Source organism: Stenella coeruleoalba (genome assembly GCF_951394435.1).
Source record: "Stenella coeruleoalba genome assembly, chromosome: 3".
NCBI lineage: Eukaryota > Metazoa > Chordata > Mammalia > Artiodactyla > Delphinidae > Stenella > Stenella coeruleoalba.
In genome coordinates, this window is record NC_137148.1 from 101,494,223 (window position 1) to 101,511,802 (window position 17,580).

Below are 17,580 nucleotides of genomic sequence, written 5' to 3' on the forward strand. Positions count from 1 at the left end.
GAATATCTGCAGTTTTCAGAGCTGATTTTTCTTTGGTGTTGGGCTGAATCAGTACTGAAGGCACAAACATAGACCGTATTAGAAGACTAATTCAGGCAAGGGAATGCTGTCACATACAGGAAATTCTTGGGAGTACCTGGGAGTATCACACTGGTTGGTGAGGTTCAGTGATGTGCTTCAGGTGAATGAAGAGACTGATGTTAGGGGGTGTGGTGATAAGTAACTGGGAGGGCTTTAGGTAGGAAGCCCATAACTAAAACCTAGAAATGTTTAGAGATAGAAAAAACTCATTTCTTAATGTATAATATCTGTTGACTGTCCTAGGTGCCTGGCAGTGTGCTAGGTTCAGAGATCACCAAGTTACATATAACAAGAGTCCTTGTCATCAAATACAACAGGCAGTTATAATATTGTGTGTAATATAAGAATATCCTCAGAAATCTCCTAGTCTAATCCTCCTATTTTATAATTATTAAAATAAGCTTAGACAGATTAAGCCTTGCCTAAGGCTTCACGAGTAGTTGGGACTCTTAAGACTTCTTTTTTCTAATCCAGTGCTCTTTCTGGTACATAGACAAGGCAGGCAGCATCAAAGAGGTTTGGAAGCAGATGGCAGGGATTCCAAGACCTCGGAGAACTGGTGTATTGGAGCAGGGTACAAAGATCGGGATTTAGCTGTGAGAGAAGGTTATGTTGCCTTATTTAAGACTTACTCTCAAAAGACTGGAGCTAGAGATTTTTCTTAGGGGCATGAAGAAGTAAGTGGCCATGTTGGAGAAGTCCATGTGGCAAGGAACTGTAGGCAGCTTCTAGGAACTGTAGATACCGTGTAGGACTTGAGGGTGGCCTGTGAGAGCCAGCTAAAAGCTGACGCCCTCAGTTATACACTGCAAGGATATGAATTCTGCCCGCAATCTGAAGGAGCTTGGAAGAAGATTCTTTCCCACTTTCGTCTCCAGATAAGAATGTAGTCTAGCTGATACTTTGAATGAAACCTGTGGAACCCTGAGCAAATGACTCAGCTGAGCCGTGCCCAGACTTCTGATCCACGGAAACTGTGAACTAATAAATATACTGCTATAAGGTGCTAAGTTTTTGGTAATTTGTTACACAGCAATAGAAAACTAATACTTTTGGTCATGTCCAAGTATATTCTTTAGTGTAGTTTCATTACATAATAAACACAGTGCTTTGCCATCTATTATAATTTGAAATACATAATCCAGACTTCACTGTGCCTTAAAAGCATGAAAATCACTGTAGTTTGTGATGCTCTGGGCAGCACTGTGAAATGATAAGAGTGCTACATATGGCCTCAAAACTACTTTTCTCTGGTAGTATGAAGCAGCTGTAACAATGCATAAATGAGTTAGCATGGATTCATTCTTATGAAAGTTTATTTATGAACACCAAAATTTGAATTTCATATAATTTTCATGAGTCACAAAATATTAATTTTTTCCCCAAATATGTAAAAATGTAAAGACGATTCTTAGTTTGCAGACTGTACATAATAGACAATAGGCTGAATTTAGCCTGCAGGCTGGAGTTTGCTGACAATGGCTATAGACAAACTTGTCGATACTAATACTGTTTGATAGGTGCAAAACAGGGGAAGTACTAGCACTGTTTAAGATCCTTAATAAAAATATTTTAATCAAAAATCCAACTTGTTAAATATATTTTAAAAAGTAAAAAACCTAGCATGACAGGTTTTTGAACAGTTTCTTGAATGTGGTAAAAAGGATGGAGTAAAATACGAAACAGCCTCATTTCTCACTAACCACTACTTCTATACTTTGATTATTCTTTTTCCCCCACTCATAAATGATATCCTGGTCAGTTTCCATTGATTCTTGCCACATATTTATAGGAATAAGTTCAGTTTTGGCAAGACTTATTTTGGGGTGTTAAAAATACTTGGGCCATCTTTTTTGGGAGGGCATTAAAAAAATTTTTTTAACATCTTTATTAGAGTATAATTGCTTTACAATGGTGTGTCAGTTTCTGCTGTATAACAAAGTGAATCAGCTATACATATACATACATTCCCATATCTCCTCCGTCTTGCGTCTCCCTCCCACCCTCCCTATCCCACCCCTCTAGGTGGTCACAAAGCACCAAGCTGATCTCCCTGTGCCATGTGGCTGCTTCCCACTAGTTATCTCGTTTACATTTGGTAGTGTATATATGTCAGTGTCACTCTCTCACTTCATCCCAGCTTAACTTCCCCATCCCCATGTCCTCAAGTCCATTCTCTACGTCTGCACCTTTATTCCTGTCCTGCCCCAAGTTTCTTCAGAACCTTTTTTTAAAGATTCCATATATATGTGTTAGTGTACGGTATTTGTTTTTCTCTTTCTGACTCACTGCACTCTGTATGACAGACTCTAGGTCCATCCACCTCACTACAAATAACTCAATTTCGTTTCTTTTTATGGCTGAGTAATATTCCATTGTATATATGTGCCACATCTTTTTTATCCATTCATCTGTCGATGGACAGTTAGGTCCTGGCTATTGTAAATACAGCTGCAATGAACATTGTGGTACATGACTCTTTTTGAATTATGGTTTTCTCAGGGTATATGCCCGGTAGTGGGATTGCTGGGTCAAATGGTAGTTCTATTTTTAGTTTTTTAAGGAACCTCCATACTATTCTCCATAGTGTCTGTATCAATTAACATTCCCACCAACAGTGCAAGAGCGTTCCCTTTTCTCCACACCCTCTCCAACATTTACTGTTTGTAGAGTTTTTGATATTGGCCATTCTGACCGGTGTGAGGTGATACCTCATTGTAGTTTTGATTTGCATTTCTCTAATGATTAGTGATGTTGAGCATCCTTTCATGTGTTTGTGGGCAATCTATATATCTTCTTTGGAGAAATGTCTATTTAGGTCTTCTTCCCATTTTTGGATTGGGTTGTTTTTTTGATATTGAGGTGCATGAGCTGCTTATATATTTTGGAGATTAATCCTTTGTCAGTTGCTTCTTTAGCAAATATTTTCTCCCATTCTGAGGGTTGTCTCTTTGTCTTGTCTGATATGAGAATTGCTACTCCAGCTCTCTTTTTTTTTTTTTCTGCAGTATGCGGGCCTCTCAGTGTTGTGGCCTCTCCCATTGTGGAGCACAGGCTCCGGACGCGCAGGCCCAGTGGTCATGGCTCACGGGCCCAGCCACTCTGCGGCATGTGGGATCTTCCCGGACCGGGGCACGAACCTGTGTCCCCTGCATGAGCAGGCGGATTCTCAACCACTGAACCACCAGGGGAGCCCTCCAGCTCTCTTTTGATTTCCATTTGCACGGAATATCTTTTTCTATCCCCTCACTTTCAGTCTGTATGTGTCCCTGGGTCTGAAGTGGGTCTCTTGTAGACAGCATATGTATGGGTCTTGTTTTGGTATCCATTCAGCCAGTCTTTGTCGTTTGGTTAGAGCATCTAATCCATTTACATTTAAGGTAGTTATTGATAAGTATGTTCCTGTTACCATTTTCTTAATTGTTTTGGGTTTGTTATTGTAAGTCTTTTCCTTCTCTTGTGTTTCCTGCTTAGAGAAATTCCTTTAGCATTTGTTGTAGAGCCGGTTTGGTGGTGCTGAATTCTCTTAGCTTTTGCTTGTCTGTAAAGGTTTTAATTTCTCTGTCGAATCGGAATGAGATCCTTGCTGGGTAAAGTAATCTTGGTTGTAGGTTTTTCCCTTTCATCACTTTAAATATGTCCTGCCACGCACTGCTGTCTTGCAGAGTTTCTTCTGAAAGATCAGCTGTTAACCTTATGGGGATTCCCTTGTACTTCCTTGCTTTTCCCTTGCTGCTTTTAATATTTTTTCTTTGTATTTAATTTTTGATAGTTTCATTAATATGTGTCTTGGCGTGTTTCTCCTTGGATTTATCCCGTATGGGACTCTCTGCGCTTCCTGCACTTGATTGACTATTTCCTTACCCATATTAAGGAAGTTTTCAACTATAATCTCTTCAAATATTTTTCTCAGTCCCTTTCTTTTTCTCTTCTTCTCCTGGGACCCCTATAATTCGAATGTTGATGCGTTTACTGTTGTACCAGAGGTCTCTGAGATTGTCCTCAATTCTTTCCATTCTTTTTTCTTTATTCTTCTCTGTGGTAGTTATTTCCACTATTTTATCTTCCAGGTCACTTATCCGTTCTTCTGCCTCAGTTATTCTGCTATTGATTCCTTCTAGAGAATTTTTAATATCATTTATTGTCATGTTCATCATTGTGTGTTTGCTCTTTAGTTCTTCTAGGTCCTTGTTAAACGTTTCTTGTATTTTCTTCATTCTATTTCCAAGATTTTGGATCATCTTTACTATCATTACTCTGCTTCTTTTTCATGTAGACTACCTATTTTCTCTTCATTTGTTTGGTCTGGTGGGTTTTTACCTTGCTCCTTCATCTGCTGCGTGTTTCTCTGTCTTCTCATTTTGTTTAACTTACTGTGTTTGGGGTCACCTTTTTGCAGGCTGCAGGTTCGTAGTTCCCATTGTTTTTGGTGTCTGCTCCCAGTGGGTAAGGTTGGTTCACTGGGTTGTGTAGGCTTCCTGGTGGAGGGGACTGGTGCCTGTGTTCTGGTGGATGAGGCTGGAGCTTGTTGTTCTGGTGGGCAGGACCACGTCCGGTGGTGTGTATTGGGATGTCAGTGAACTTATTATGATTTTAGGTAGCCTCTCTGCTAATGGGTGGGTTTGTGTTCCTGTCTTGCTAGTTGTCTGGCATAGACTGTCTAGCACTGTAGCTTGCTGGTCGTTGAGTGGAGCTGGGTCTTAGTGTTGAGATGGAGATCTCTGGAAGAGTTTTTGCCCTTTGATATTACTTGGGGTTGGGAGGTCTCTGGTGGACCAATGTCCTGAACTTGGCTCTCCCACCTCAGAGGCTCAGGCCTGACACCTGGCCAGAGCACCAAGAGCCTGTTATCCACACCGTTCAGAAGAAAAGGGAGAAAAAGGAAGGAAGGAAGGAAGGAAGGACGGAAGGAAGGATGAAAATAAAGTTATTAAAATAGAAAAATTATTAACAGCCTGAGGCACAGTGTGTTCTCCAAGGGAAGTTGTCCCTGGATCACGGGACCCTGGCAGTGGCGGGCTACACAGGCTCCTGGGAGGGGAGGTGTGGATAGTGACCTGTGCTCGCACACAGGGTTCTTGGTGGCTCCAGCAGCACCCTTAGCATCTCATGCCCATCTCTGGTGTCCGCGCTGATAGCCGTGGCTCGCGTCTGTCTCTGGAGCTCCTTTAAGCGGAGCTCTTAATCCCCGCTCCCCGCGCACCGCGGAACAATGGTCTCTTGACTCCTAGGCAGTTCCAGAGTTTTTCCCGGATTCCCTCCCGGCGAGCTGTGGCACGCTAGCCCCCTTCAGGCTGTGTTCACGCAGCCAACCCCAGTCCTCTCCCTGGCATCCGACCTCTGAAGCCGGAGCCTCAGCTCCTAGCCCCGCCCGCCCCGGTGGGTGAGCACACAAGCCTCTCGGGCTGGTGAGTGCTGGTCGCACCGATCCTCTGTGCGGGAATCTCTCTACTTTGCCCTCCGCACCCCTGTTGCTGTGCTCTCCTCCGTGGCTCCGAAGCTTTCCCCCTCCGCCACCTGCAGTCTCCGCCCGCGAAGGGGCTTCCTAGTGTGTGGAAACCTTTCCTCCTTCACAGCTCCCTCCCCCTGGTGCAGGTCCTGTCCCTATTCCCTTGTCTCTGTTTTTACATTTTTCTTTTGCCCTACCCAGCTACATGGGGAGTTTCTTGCCTTTTGGGATGTCTGAGGTCTTCTGCCAGCGTTCAGTAGGTGTTCTGTAGGAGTTGTTCCACATGTAGATGTATTTCTGATGTATTTGTGGGGAGGAAGCTGACCTCCACATCTTATCCTCCGCCATCTTGAAGGCGTGTCCCACTTGTGCCATATTTGAAGTTCAATTTTAAGCTAATTGATCACTTCTTCCTGCTTCTGTTTTCCCACCTCCTAGTTTCAGGCTTGGCCACTCGTTCAGGGATTTCTCTTGGGGAAGGAATTTGGCGTTGTCTCTTGACTTTTCTTCCTGCCTCCTCAGCCATTCATTATGCTGGCCCTTGCTCCTCCAGGGTTCATGTGGAATGGTTGGGTATGAAAGGGAAAAGGCAAAAGTTTTTCAATGTATGATATGCTTTCAAATGCTGTTTCTTTTGTGAGGAAGTTTTGGTTCTTCAGAGGCTTTACACTGACCTCTTCTGTAAAACAAACAAACAGACTTACAAATACTGCTATACATAAATATATGCATGCACAGGCATTACTAAAAAGGTCTGGGCCATACAAAACAAATTGAAAGTAATGTTTACCTCTGAGTAGAGCAAGCGGAATGAGGGACAAGGGGTATGGGCATCTCAAGGGTATTTTTACTTTGTATTATTTGAATTCTTATAACATGTAGAATGTATTTTGGATATTTGGTAAACAAAAAGCTATATATTGAAAATAACATGAAACATTGCAAATGGGAAATTACCTCCTTCTAAATAGAAAAAGTGTAGAAGGGCCCTTTTAAAGAAAACCGTCTAAAACAAAATATGTATATGTTTATTAACTTTAAAAAACTGTAGTGTTTTCAGGTGAGTTTTATGATAAAGTTATAATAGGGAAAAAACTTAGAGATACAGCTTTGATTTATTTTTGGTGTGGGTTGTTCCTAAAAATCATGTTTTGAAGCATCATCTACGTACAATATAAAACATAGATTTTTAGTGTAGTTTGAAGAGTTTAGACAAATGTATAAACCTGTGTAATCCCCTCCCAATCAAGATATAGAACATTCCTTTCCCACCATAAAGTTCCCTTATGCCACTTTCCAAACTTCCCACCACCCTAGGCAACACCTGGTCTGATTTCTGTCACCACAGCTTATTTTTGTGGATTCTGGAACTTCATATAACAAGAGTCATATAATATGTACTCATTTGTGCCTGACTTACCTCAATCTCATATCTGAGAGATTGATCCATGTTGTTACATGTATCAGCAGTTCTTTCCTTTTTATTTACTGAGTAGTATTCCATTGAATGAATATATCAGTTTATATATCTATTCTCCTGTTACTAGACATTAGGATTGTTTCCAGTTTTTGGCTGTTATGAATAAGCTGCTATAAATACTGGTGTACAAATCTTTCTCTAAACATATGTTTTCAGTTCTCTTGAGTAAATACCTAAGGGTGGTATTGTTAGGTCATAGGATAGGTATATATTTTAATTACAATAAACTATCAAACTTTTCCCCAAAGTTGTACTATTTTATATTTCCATCAGGAATTGCAAATTCTATTTATTCCTCATTCTTGCCTGGAGTTTTCTTTGTTGAGAGGTTTTTGACTACTGATTCAGTATCCTTACTTGCTATTGTTCTGTTGAGATTTTTCTTTTTTTTTTTTCTTTAATGATTCCCACAGATTCCCTCAGTGATCCTGATGAGGCGAGACCTGAGTGGGCCTCCCAGGAAGCATCCTGCCATACCTGGGGAGCTGGATGTCCATCTTGGACTCTTGTTTTCCCGCTGGAGAAACCATAGGCTTGGGGGGTCCTGTAGGTGTAGTGCTGTGCCAGGCTTGGGGGAGGGACAGTGTGGTCAGAGTGTAGCCACTCCTCTTACCCTTCTCTGTCTCTCTGGTCCAGGAGGGTGCTTTAGCCTTACCCCCGGGTTCTGGGATTTTTTTTTTAGTGTTGTTGGTGGATAGTTGCTAGTTGGTCTTCTTGTGAGGGGGACTGAAGTTGGGAATGACCTGTGTTGCTCTCTTGATGACGTCACCCTATAAGGTTTTCTGCACACACAGTCATGATGTCTCTGAATAACAACAGCTTTGCCTTTTCCTTTCCAGTTTTCATGCCTTTTGCATCTTTTCTTGCCTTTTGTACAGGCTAGTTCTTCTGTACAATGTTGAATAGAAGATCTGAGAGCAAACATTCTTGTGTTTTCTCCTAGTCTTGGTGAAGAGTTCAGTGTTTCACCATTTAAGTGTGATATTGTCTGTAGCTTTTCTTGTAGGAAAAACCCTTTTATTAGGTTTAAGTTTGATTCTCTTTCTGGATTACTGAGAGGTTTTAATCATTAACAGGTTGAATTTTGTCAAATGTATTTTCTTGTCTGTTGAGATATTTTCTTTTCCTACTAATTTGGTGAATTTATTTCAAATATTAAGTCTTACATTTCTAGTATTAAACCCTGTTTGATTATTATTTATTAAATTTTTTATATATTTGCTTATATTTTGTGAAGAACTTTTTTATCTATTCTTATGAGAAACACTGGTCTAATTTTCTTTGCTTCAAGTGTTAGTCAGGCTTTTTTTCAGAGTTCTGCTGATCTCACAAAGTAAATTGACAAGTATTCCTTATTCTTGTTTTTTCTGAAAGAGTTTTTGTAAGAATAGTATTATTTTTTTCCTTAAATATTTGATAGGTTCACCAGTGATACTGTCTTTATGGGAAGATTTTTTTTTAAAGAAATTCAATTTAGATTCAGAACTATTGATATTTTCTGTTTCATCTTGTATCCCTATGTTGTTTCATCTTGTATCCCTATGTTGTTTCATCTTGTATCCCTATGTTGGATTTTTCAAAGAATTTTTAAAATTTCATCTAAGTTATCAAATTTATTGTCATAAAGTTGCTCATAATAGTTCTTTATTCTTATAGTATTTATAAGATCTTTAGTAATATCCCTCCTTTCATTCTTGTTATTGGTTATTTGTATATTTTCCCTTTTTATTCTTGATCATTTTTACTAGGCAATACCAATTTTATTGACTGTTTTCAAAGAGTAAACTTTGGCTTTATTTTCTCTATTGTATTGATTTTGCTCCCTGGATAATTTCTTTAGATCTCCTTTCAGGTTTGTTGACACCTTCTGCTTTATCCAGTCTACTTTTGAACGTATCCAATGATGTTTTTCATTTCAGATATGATCCTTTTTATTCTAGCGTTTCTGTTGTTTGTTTGTTTTGTTTCTTTGATATTCTCCTAGTTATCTGCCGAGAATTCCAATGTTTTCACTTGTTAAGACTATGTTTTCATGTAAGAATAGTGCTATTAAAGTACTTCCTCAAGTTATGTCTAATTTTTCTAACATTGTAAGGAGAAAACCTAGATCATTGATTAAATACTTCTTTTCTAATATAGGCATTTAAAGCTTCTAATTTTCTTCTGAGCATTGCTTGAGTTGCAACCTACAAAATTTAATGTGTTATATTTCCTTATTATTCTGTGAAAAATTTTTTCTAGTTTCCCATCTGACTTATTTTTCAACTCATGAGTTACTTAAAAGTGTGTTTAAATTTCAAATATTTGGGGATTTTCTAGATATCATATAATTATTGTTTCCTTATCTAATTCTGTTTTGATCAGAGAGTATACTCTAATGTTTGAGTTATTTGAGACTTAAATAATGACAGCATATGATCTTTCTTGATGAACATTGAAAGGGAATATTATTCTTCAGTTTTGGATATTGTATTTTATAAATGTCAGTTAGTTCAGGGTAATCAATGGTATTATTTAGATCTCCTCTGTCAGTATACATACTGATATTTTTGTCTTCTACTTTATCAGTTATTGAAACAACAGTGTGTTAACATTTCAACTATGATTGTCTTTTTCAAACAATCATTTCAAACAAATCATTGTTTTTTAAAGTCTGCTTCATTTTGCTCATTTTTATGTCATTTTTATGATTTTTATGTCTTTCTGTTGAATTGATATTTTTGTTATTATGAAGTGGACCTCTGTATCTTTGGAGATACTCCCTTGTTTTGGTGTTTACTTTGTATGATAATACAGTCTCTCAAGCTTATTTTACTTGCTGTTTGCATAGTATCTCTTTTTCTATTATTCTTCCTTTTTTTAAAAAATAAATTTATTTTATTTTTGGCTGCACTGGGTCTTCGTTGCAGTGTGCAGGTTTTCTCTAGTTGTGGTGAGCGGGGACTATTCTTTGTTGCACTGCGCGGACTTCTCATTGTGGTGGCTTCTCGTTGCAGAGCACGGGCTCTAGGTGTGTGGGCTTCAGTTGTTGTGGTGCACGGGCTCCGTAGTTGTGGCTCGCAGGCTTCAGAGCACAGGCTCAGTAGTTGTGGCACAGGGGCTTAGTTGCTCCGTGGCATGTGGGACCTTTCCAGACCAGGCCTCGAACCCATGTCCTCTGCATTGGCAGGAGGATTCCTAACCGCTGCGCCACCAGGAAAGCCCTCTTTTTCTATTCTTTCACTTTCAGTCTATCTGTGTCTTTGTATTTAAAGTTGTTTCTTAGAGACAGCATATAGTTGGATCTTGATTTTTTAATATAGCCTTTTGCCTTTTATTAGGAAAACATGATCCATTTTCATTACATGTGTGTTTTAAAGTCTATTCTCTTGCTGTTTTCCTTTTTGTCTCATATCTCTTATTTTTCTTCTTTTGTTTTAATCAAATGTTTGTCATTCTACTTTATTTCTTGTGTTAACTTTTTAGATATTTATGTTGTAATTAATTTTTAGTATTTGTCTAGGTATCACAATATGCATTTTTAACTTAACATGGGCTTCTTAAAATTAATACTGAACCACTTCATTCTTAACAAATATAAGAATCTTAAAATAATATAATTCCATTTACTACCTGCCCCTGCCATTTCTCTTGTTATACACATATTTTATTTCCACATATGTTATAAGTGACACTAAGAAATTATTTGTGCTTTAAAGAGTAATTTATCTTTTAAGGAAATGAATACACATGCATTTCCCATTTCTAGTGTTCCTCATTTCTTCTTGAAGTTTCAGATTTCTGTCTGGTATCATGTGATTTAATTAAGCCTAATGCACTATTTAAAAAGTATTTCTTGTTGTGCAAGTGTGCTGGTGACTAATTAGCTTCCTTCATCTGAAAATGGCTTTCTTTCACTTTCAGTTTTAAAGACTAATTTTTATTGGATGTCATGTTCTGGGTTGAGAGTTCTTTTCCTCCTTTCATCGCTTTGAACGTATTCTCCCATTTTCTTTTGGGTCTCCATTGTTTCTGATAAGAAGTTAGAAGTTCACCTGTATGTCGTGTAGTTTTTCTCTGTCTGCTTTCAAGATTTTCCCTTTATTTTGGGGTTTTGGCACTTTGATGTACCTAGGTTTAATTTGCTTTGTACCTATCCTTTATGGGATTGCTGAGTTTCCTCATTTTGTAGGTTAGTGTTTTTCAGTAAATTTGGGAAATTTTCAACCACTATTTCTTCAAATATTTTTTTCTGCTCCAGTCTCTTTCTTTAATGTAATAGGACTTCAACAGCTATTTAGTAATTTTGAAGTCCTGTCTTCTAATATCAATATCAGGGTCATCTTGGAGTCTGTTTCCTTTGATGGCTTTGTTTCCTGTCTGCATGTCACATTTACTGCTCATTTTCATGTGTGGACATTATGAATTCACCATTGTTGAAAGTCTGGTTTTGGGTTTTTTTTCCTCTGTTTTAAGTGTGTCAAGTTTCATTCTGGAATGTAGTTAGTGTAATTGGAGGTATTCTTAATCCTATCTAGGCTTGGTTTTAGGCTTTAGTTCGGCCAGTGTGTAGTAGTCCTTACTCTAGGGTATGGTCCTTACTCTAAAGACTTGGTCTTTCTGGTATTTCAGCTAAATTCTGGGATATTAATGAGATTCCTCCACCATGACTAAATAGGAACTTTAAGATATTCTAGCATTGCACAGCCTTTAGTATCTCCATTCTTTATTTAACCCCATAGTAGCCTTTGTCTGCTAGCCTAGCTTCTGCCCTGTCACCTCCTATCCCTAAAACTGTACAATTGCCTCACCTTCAGTACTGTGAGGTCCTGCAAATTCCACTAGCTTCAACAGTCCCAAACTCTGATCTATGATCACTGAGCCTGAGCCTCCATTTCCCTGTGCTGTAGTCAGAAAATTGTCCCTAGCTGGAGATCTTGGGTGAAGGTGGAAATCACCTTCTGTGTTTCTGTTTTCTCTTACACTGCCTATTATCCAGTGCCTGAAAACAGGTACTTCATATGTTTTGTCCAGTTTCATAATTATTTATAGCAAGAGGGGAAGTTCAGTATCAGTTACTCTATTACAGCTGGAAAGAGAGCAAACAGTATATGTAAAAATGATTCGATTTTACTTATACCAAACAGATGCTTATAGTTTCATCTGCAATATTGAGTATGGCAAATATAATAAGAAACTTTAGAAATAGATTAGGTGTTAGGAATAATTGCATATTTGGTGGGTTGCTAAAAGCTGATGAGAAAATACTATTTATTTCAACCCTTGTTATGATTGCTCCATTCCCATATATAGTTATAGATAATATATACTTAATGGGTAATAAATATTTGAATAAATGAAGATCAAATGAGAATGTATATTTGAAAAGCCTTTGAAAATTATGAAGTGTATGAATATGTGGAAGATATTTTTATTAAGCTCTTTTACTAATTTACAAAATGTATTCTCTTTCTGCTTTAATTTAAATTGAAAATCTTATATTGACTTACTGGAATTCTTTGAGTATTTTTTTTTTTAATTGACATGATTCTAAGTTGGAAGGACTTGGTTAGTGAATGTATATTGGCTTATGAAACACTCAATACATTTTTTCTTTTAAACAGTGATTTTATTTATTTTTATTTTTTCTTTATTTTTAGCCATGTTGGGTCTTAGTTGTGGCATGCGAGATCTTTCGTTGTGACACGGGCTCTTCGTTGTGGTGCGCAGGCCTCTCTCTAGTTGCGGCGTGTGGGTTTTCTCTCTCCAGTTGTGGTGCACCGGCTCCAGAGCGCGTGGGCTCTGTAGTTTGTGGCATATGGGCTCTCTTGTTGAGGCGTGTGAGCTGAGTAGTTGTGGCACGCGGGCTTAGTTGCCCCACAGCATGTAGGATCTTAGTTCCCCAACCAGGGATTGAACCCGCGTCCCCTGCGTTGGAGGGAGGAGTCTTTACCCCTGGACCACCGGGGAAGTCCCTCTCAATACATTTTTGTTACTTTTATTTATTTTTAAGAAGTAACCAAATCACTGATTTCTTTGTTTGGTTTTGTTTTTGTGATCCCTTTGGTATTAAAGTATAGGAATAAAGGGTAATGATTAAGAGGCTACTGAGGTTAGATTTCAGTGGGCATCAACAAATAGTGATAGTCCATTGCCTAAACTTTGGTTATGTTATTAATTTCCCAAACATATGTTTTTTGATTCTCTAAGTTGACTGATTTTCTTTTCTTACTATTCTAGGTCACTATCAATATCAGCTCACATCATTGAAAAGATAATTTTGAAGACATGTTTTGCTGAAAAGAAAACTGAGAAAAATTTTACGAATGGGATGAACACGCATCAGTTAATTGACTACCTACTGCAATTTGAATGTTAACATTACCCACCTGGTACAGTTACCTAGTGATGTACCTGTTCTCACGATACCCTATTTCAGTGTGGTCGTCTTGATTAAAGAATTCAAAGTGGAGTACCGCAAACTTGATATGGATAATAAAAAGAAAGACAAGGACAAATCAGATGATAGAATGGCACGACCTAGTGGTCGGTCAGGACACAACACTCGAGGAACTGGTTCTTCATCCTCTGGAGTTTTAATGGTTGGACCTAACTTTAGAGTCGGAAAAAAAATTGGATGTGGGAATTTTGGAGAATTACGATTAGGTAAGACTATTTTATTTATTCCATAAAGTTGGGAGCATTTTTTAAAATGAAAGATACTTTTTAATGAAGTGATTTAGTTACTTGTTTAGTTGTTTGTTGTGGTAATTTTAAAGAATATAGATATTAGGAATTTCTAATATACTTCTATTTTCATTTGTCAGTAATTCCCTAGTATAACAATGTCTGTTTACTTGAGATAAACCATCCAGAATATGAGAAAAAAGAAAAAGTAAATTAAAAAGCCCCAAGAGGCTGAAATAGATACCAGGAAAGCCTTTGCAATGTATTTTTTAGGAATGATATTTAGGCTACCTTTTCTGCTTTGAAAACATTTAGTAACTGGTTACTTTAGGAGGATATGTATGGCTTAAAATCAAGGTAATATGCTGAAACTGCATCAAAAATCAGTGAAATTTACAGTGTTGTAATCTGTTCTCCCCTTCCCCCAAGTATATCCAGGGTAGTTTAGGAATCTATATTCTTAATAAGGGACACAAAGTACTGACTCAGTTTATTCTTATAATCAGGTAAGTTTGGGAAACACTGGTCTAATTTAAACCTCCTAACTACATTTAAGGCATTTGAAACTCAGTGAGGGAAGGTTTCTTGACAAATGTCATACAGCAATTTAAGATGGACTCGCGATCCAAATCTACATTTTTAACTCCTAGTGCAATAAAGATATGGCTATCTTCACTGAAGAGAAACAAGAAGGAGGGTAGCACAGTTTTATGGGAGTCAGTACTGAGGTACCCTGAGGGCTCTCTGGTCAATGCAAGAGTGTAAACTTCGGAAATAAAAAGAAAAAACTTGGCTTCACAATTTTCATTAGATTCAACCCTGGTGTTAGAAATATAAGCAATTGTATGTTCATCTACTCGACTACTTCTCCTTTTTCATTGTGTAAAACACTCTAATTTGTAGTTATTCCTTCATTTTATTACTGTTTTATGTAGCTAGTGTACATTAAATCTTTGAATGAAGCAAGGCAATAAAAGGCAACGACATATTTTGTACATTGCTGTTAAATGATGTGTCTGACAGACTCTTCTGCGTTTTAGAAGGGACGCAAATATTTGAAAGGGTGAATGTTCTACATTTTATTTTTTGAAGGATATTGAATTAGATATTTTGAAATTCTTAAATTGTTTCTGATTTTGGCATTAGAAAAAAACCCAGGTTATTTACTTATCCAACCTTGAACTATTATACATCCATCTATCCATTCAAAATTTATTGCATGTCTACAGTATTATGTATGAGGCATGATTAGGCACTGATGATACACTAGAAAAATATAAAATTTGTCTCTGCCATTATGGAATATATAAGTCATTTAACTATGTGGGGCTTCAAATTTCTCAACTTTAAAATGGGATTATTTCCACTTCCTAAATTATTGTGAAGATTAAATTTAGATAATAGTATAAAAGGACCAGCACTATACTTGCCTGTTTTAGGAAAACAATGATTGTTCTGCTCCATTAAAAAGATATCAAGATATTTGTTTTTAATTAAAATTATAGCATGTTATATTTATTTAAATTTATTTATATAAATTAGTTTTATAGCTATATATTTTGTTGTATATAAATATTTGTACTTCACCTGTCACTCTGTCTCTCTTTGTGTATATGACTATAGTACCGTAGTACTTCGGCATTTTTTATTCAAAATTGGTTTCATGTAATTTATTTCAAAATAGCTACATATATATACATCTGTGTATGTGCATGTATGTATATATGTGTGTGTGTATGTGTGTGTATACACACAAAACAATCTAGTGGCGCATTTTAACTAGGGCAATATGAGAAACCGTATGTACCCATATATACTGAAACTATATATGCTATGTACTGAAAAAACAGCAAAATAACCCTTTCTTTTGCAGTCTGTGAATGAGCAGGAATAGGCATAAGATGACTTACTAGTCCATCCATCCATCCATCCATCCATCATCTATTTATCTATCTCTCTGTACCTGATCTATCTATGGGTTTTAATTATATATTTGTGTACATCTATTTATTTAAATGTATTATCTATACATGTAACTGTGTTTTATGTGTACTTATGATACATGTAACATATACACTTGAAGAACTAATTTAATCATATTTTTCTCTCTTGATAGACTATTAAATAAAGGGACGTTTTATTCCTTTTTCTAAAGGTCCCAAGTGATTTCTCTGTACAGAAAAAGTTGTGATAAGTATCATTCTTTCTGTACCTGGATAAGCATGCTAATGTTAAAAGCTGGTTTGAATTCTTAAGGTACTTTCTTTAAAACCATGTTAATAAACATTTGATTTCTGGCACTGAAATTTTTGTGCTTAGTATTGGGTAAAAAAGAATATAAGGTTACAGGTAAGGGATTTTCAACGAAGATGCTATTAGCACCTTGGGCTGGACAGTTTTTTTTTGTTGTTGTTGTTGAGGACTGTCCAGTGTACTGCATGATGTTTAGAACTTCAGACTTCTTGGGCACTAAATAGGAGTTGCATCTCCACATGCAACCCCAAATGCCCTTCCCCCAACCTCCACTGCCATTTCTAAATGCCCCAAGGAGAGACACTATTACCCTCTGTTGAAAGTACAGAAAAAAAAGAAAGTTGGACATAAAAATTGAACTTGAGATTAAAAAAAAAATAGTTGAACTTTTGAAATAATCTAAAATTAAGTAAATGTATTTACTATCATTTTTATCTGTACTTTTAATTGTAAAATGATGAATTGATATATTTTTGGTTTTATTTTATCTTTGTATTGTGGTAAGGCTTGCATCCTGCTGCATGTTAGATGTAGTTCTAGCTTAGACAATCAACCAAAACCCCTAGAAGTGTTTTTAACAGGCACTGAATGAGATAAAACAAAGCTAGCTAAAATGTGGGGTTATACTGTATATATTTTTTATTTTCCCATGATGCTTTAACATCTTAAAAAAACCTTTCTGGTCAACCATATTTCAATTAAAAAAAACAAAAACAAAAACCTGAGGTGAGACCTCTTACTGCAGATGTGTTCCAGAATATATGGAGTATCTTTCTGCTTTACAGTTCAGCCAACATAACATTGCTTTAATAATAAAAACAAAAAAACCTCAAAACCTTTCTAGCTGTGGAGAGACTGCTCCTCTACAGGCTAGCCAGTTCTTAAAGATAGCAAAGGACTCAACTGGGAGCATGCCTTGATCTGCAAACTAAACAATCCAGAGCCATACCTCCTCTCTGGCCCATACCTTCCAGAAGGCAATTTTCCTCTTCCTTAACTCATCCCATAGCCAAGTACAAGACAACTAGAGACTGCCCACCAAAGGCTAACAGAATTATTCAAATTACCCAGTCCTAAGCTGTTTACCCTGCCCCGCCTTGCCTTTCCTGCAGAAACACAATAAAGGCCTTGGCCTAAGCTCTTCCCTTGCTCCTGTCTTCTACCACCTGACCAAAACATGATGCTTCTTCTGTGACCCCCTTTCTAGGACCTGGAGTATAATAAACTTTGTTTTCCTGAGCTTCTTCTGTGTCCCCTCTTGTGGCTAAACCTGACTGACCATGACGTAAAGGAACACAGAACAAGGGTGTTATATATTTGTCTGTGAATTCCCATTATCTGAAATAGGATATTGTAAATTTTGATATAATTCTACTATAATTCTACTATAATTCTACTCCTGTAGACCACAGGAGTTTTTATAACTTCTTTTATTTTTGTTTTTTCTCCTCTTGTTCCTGTATAGCTTATAACTCTTCTTAATTTATTGTTTATATTTAAGAATTGTTTTGTTGAAAATTCTGCAGGCCTTACGGTATATATCACGTAATATACAGATTTGAGTGGATTCATCATTTTTATAAACGTTTATTGATTTTCTACTTTTACTAATTCAAGCTTCAAACTTATCTGAAAAATGTAATAATAAGGA

The 17,580-nt window shown here is 37.1% G+C and overlaps 1 protein-coding gene across 10 annotated transcripts in view; it reads left to right on the forward strand.

Moving 5' to 3' along the window:
• Positions 1 to 17,580, forward strand: part of CSNK1G3 (casein kinase 1 gamma 3) — a 156,673-nt gene that overhangs the window by 25,387 nt on the left and 113,706 nt on the right. For all 10 annotated transcript variants that reach the window (XR_013827476.1, XR_013827477.1, XR_013827478.1 and 7 more), the window contains exon 2: positions 13,230 to 13,655. Coding sequence is in view for 1 of the 10 variants with exons in the window: in XM_079916028.1 (XP_079772154.1) it covers positions 13,478 to 13,655 (178 nt within the window). In the remaining 9 variants the exon portion in view is untranslated. The remainder of the gene's footprint in view (positions 1 to 13,229; positions 13,656 to 17,580) is intronic.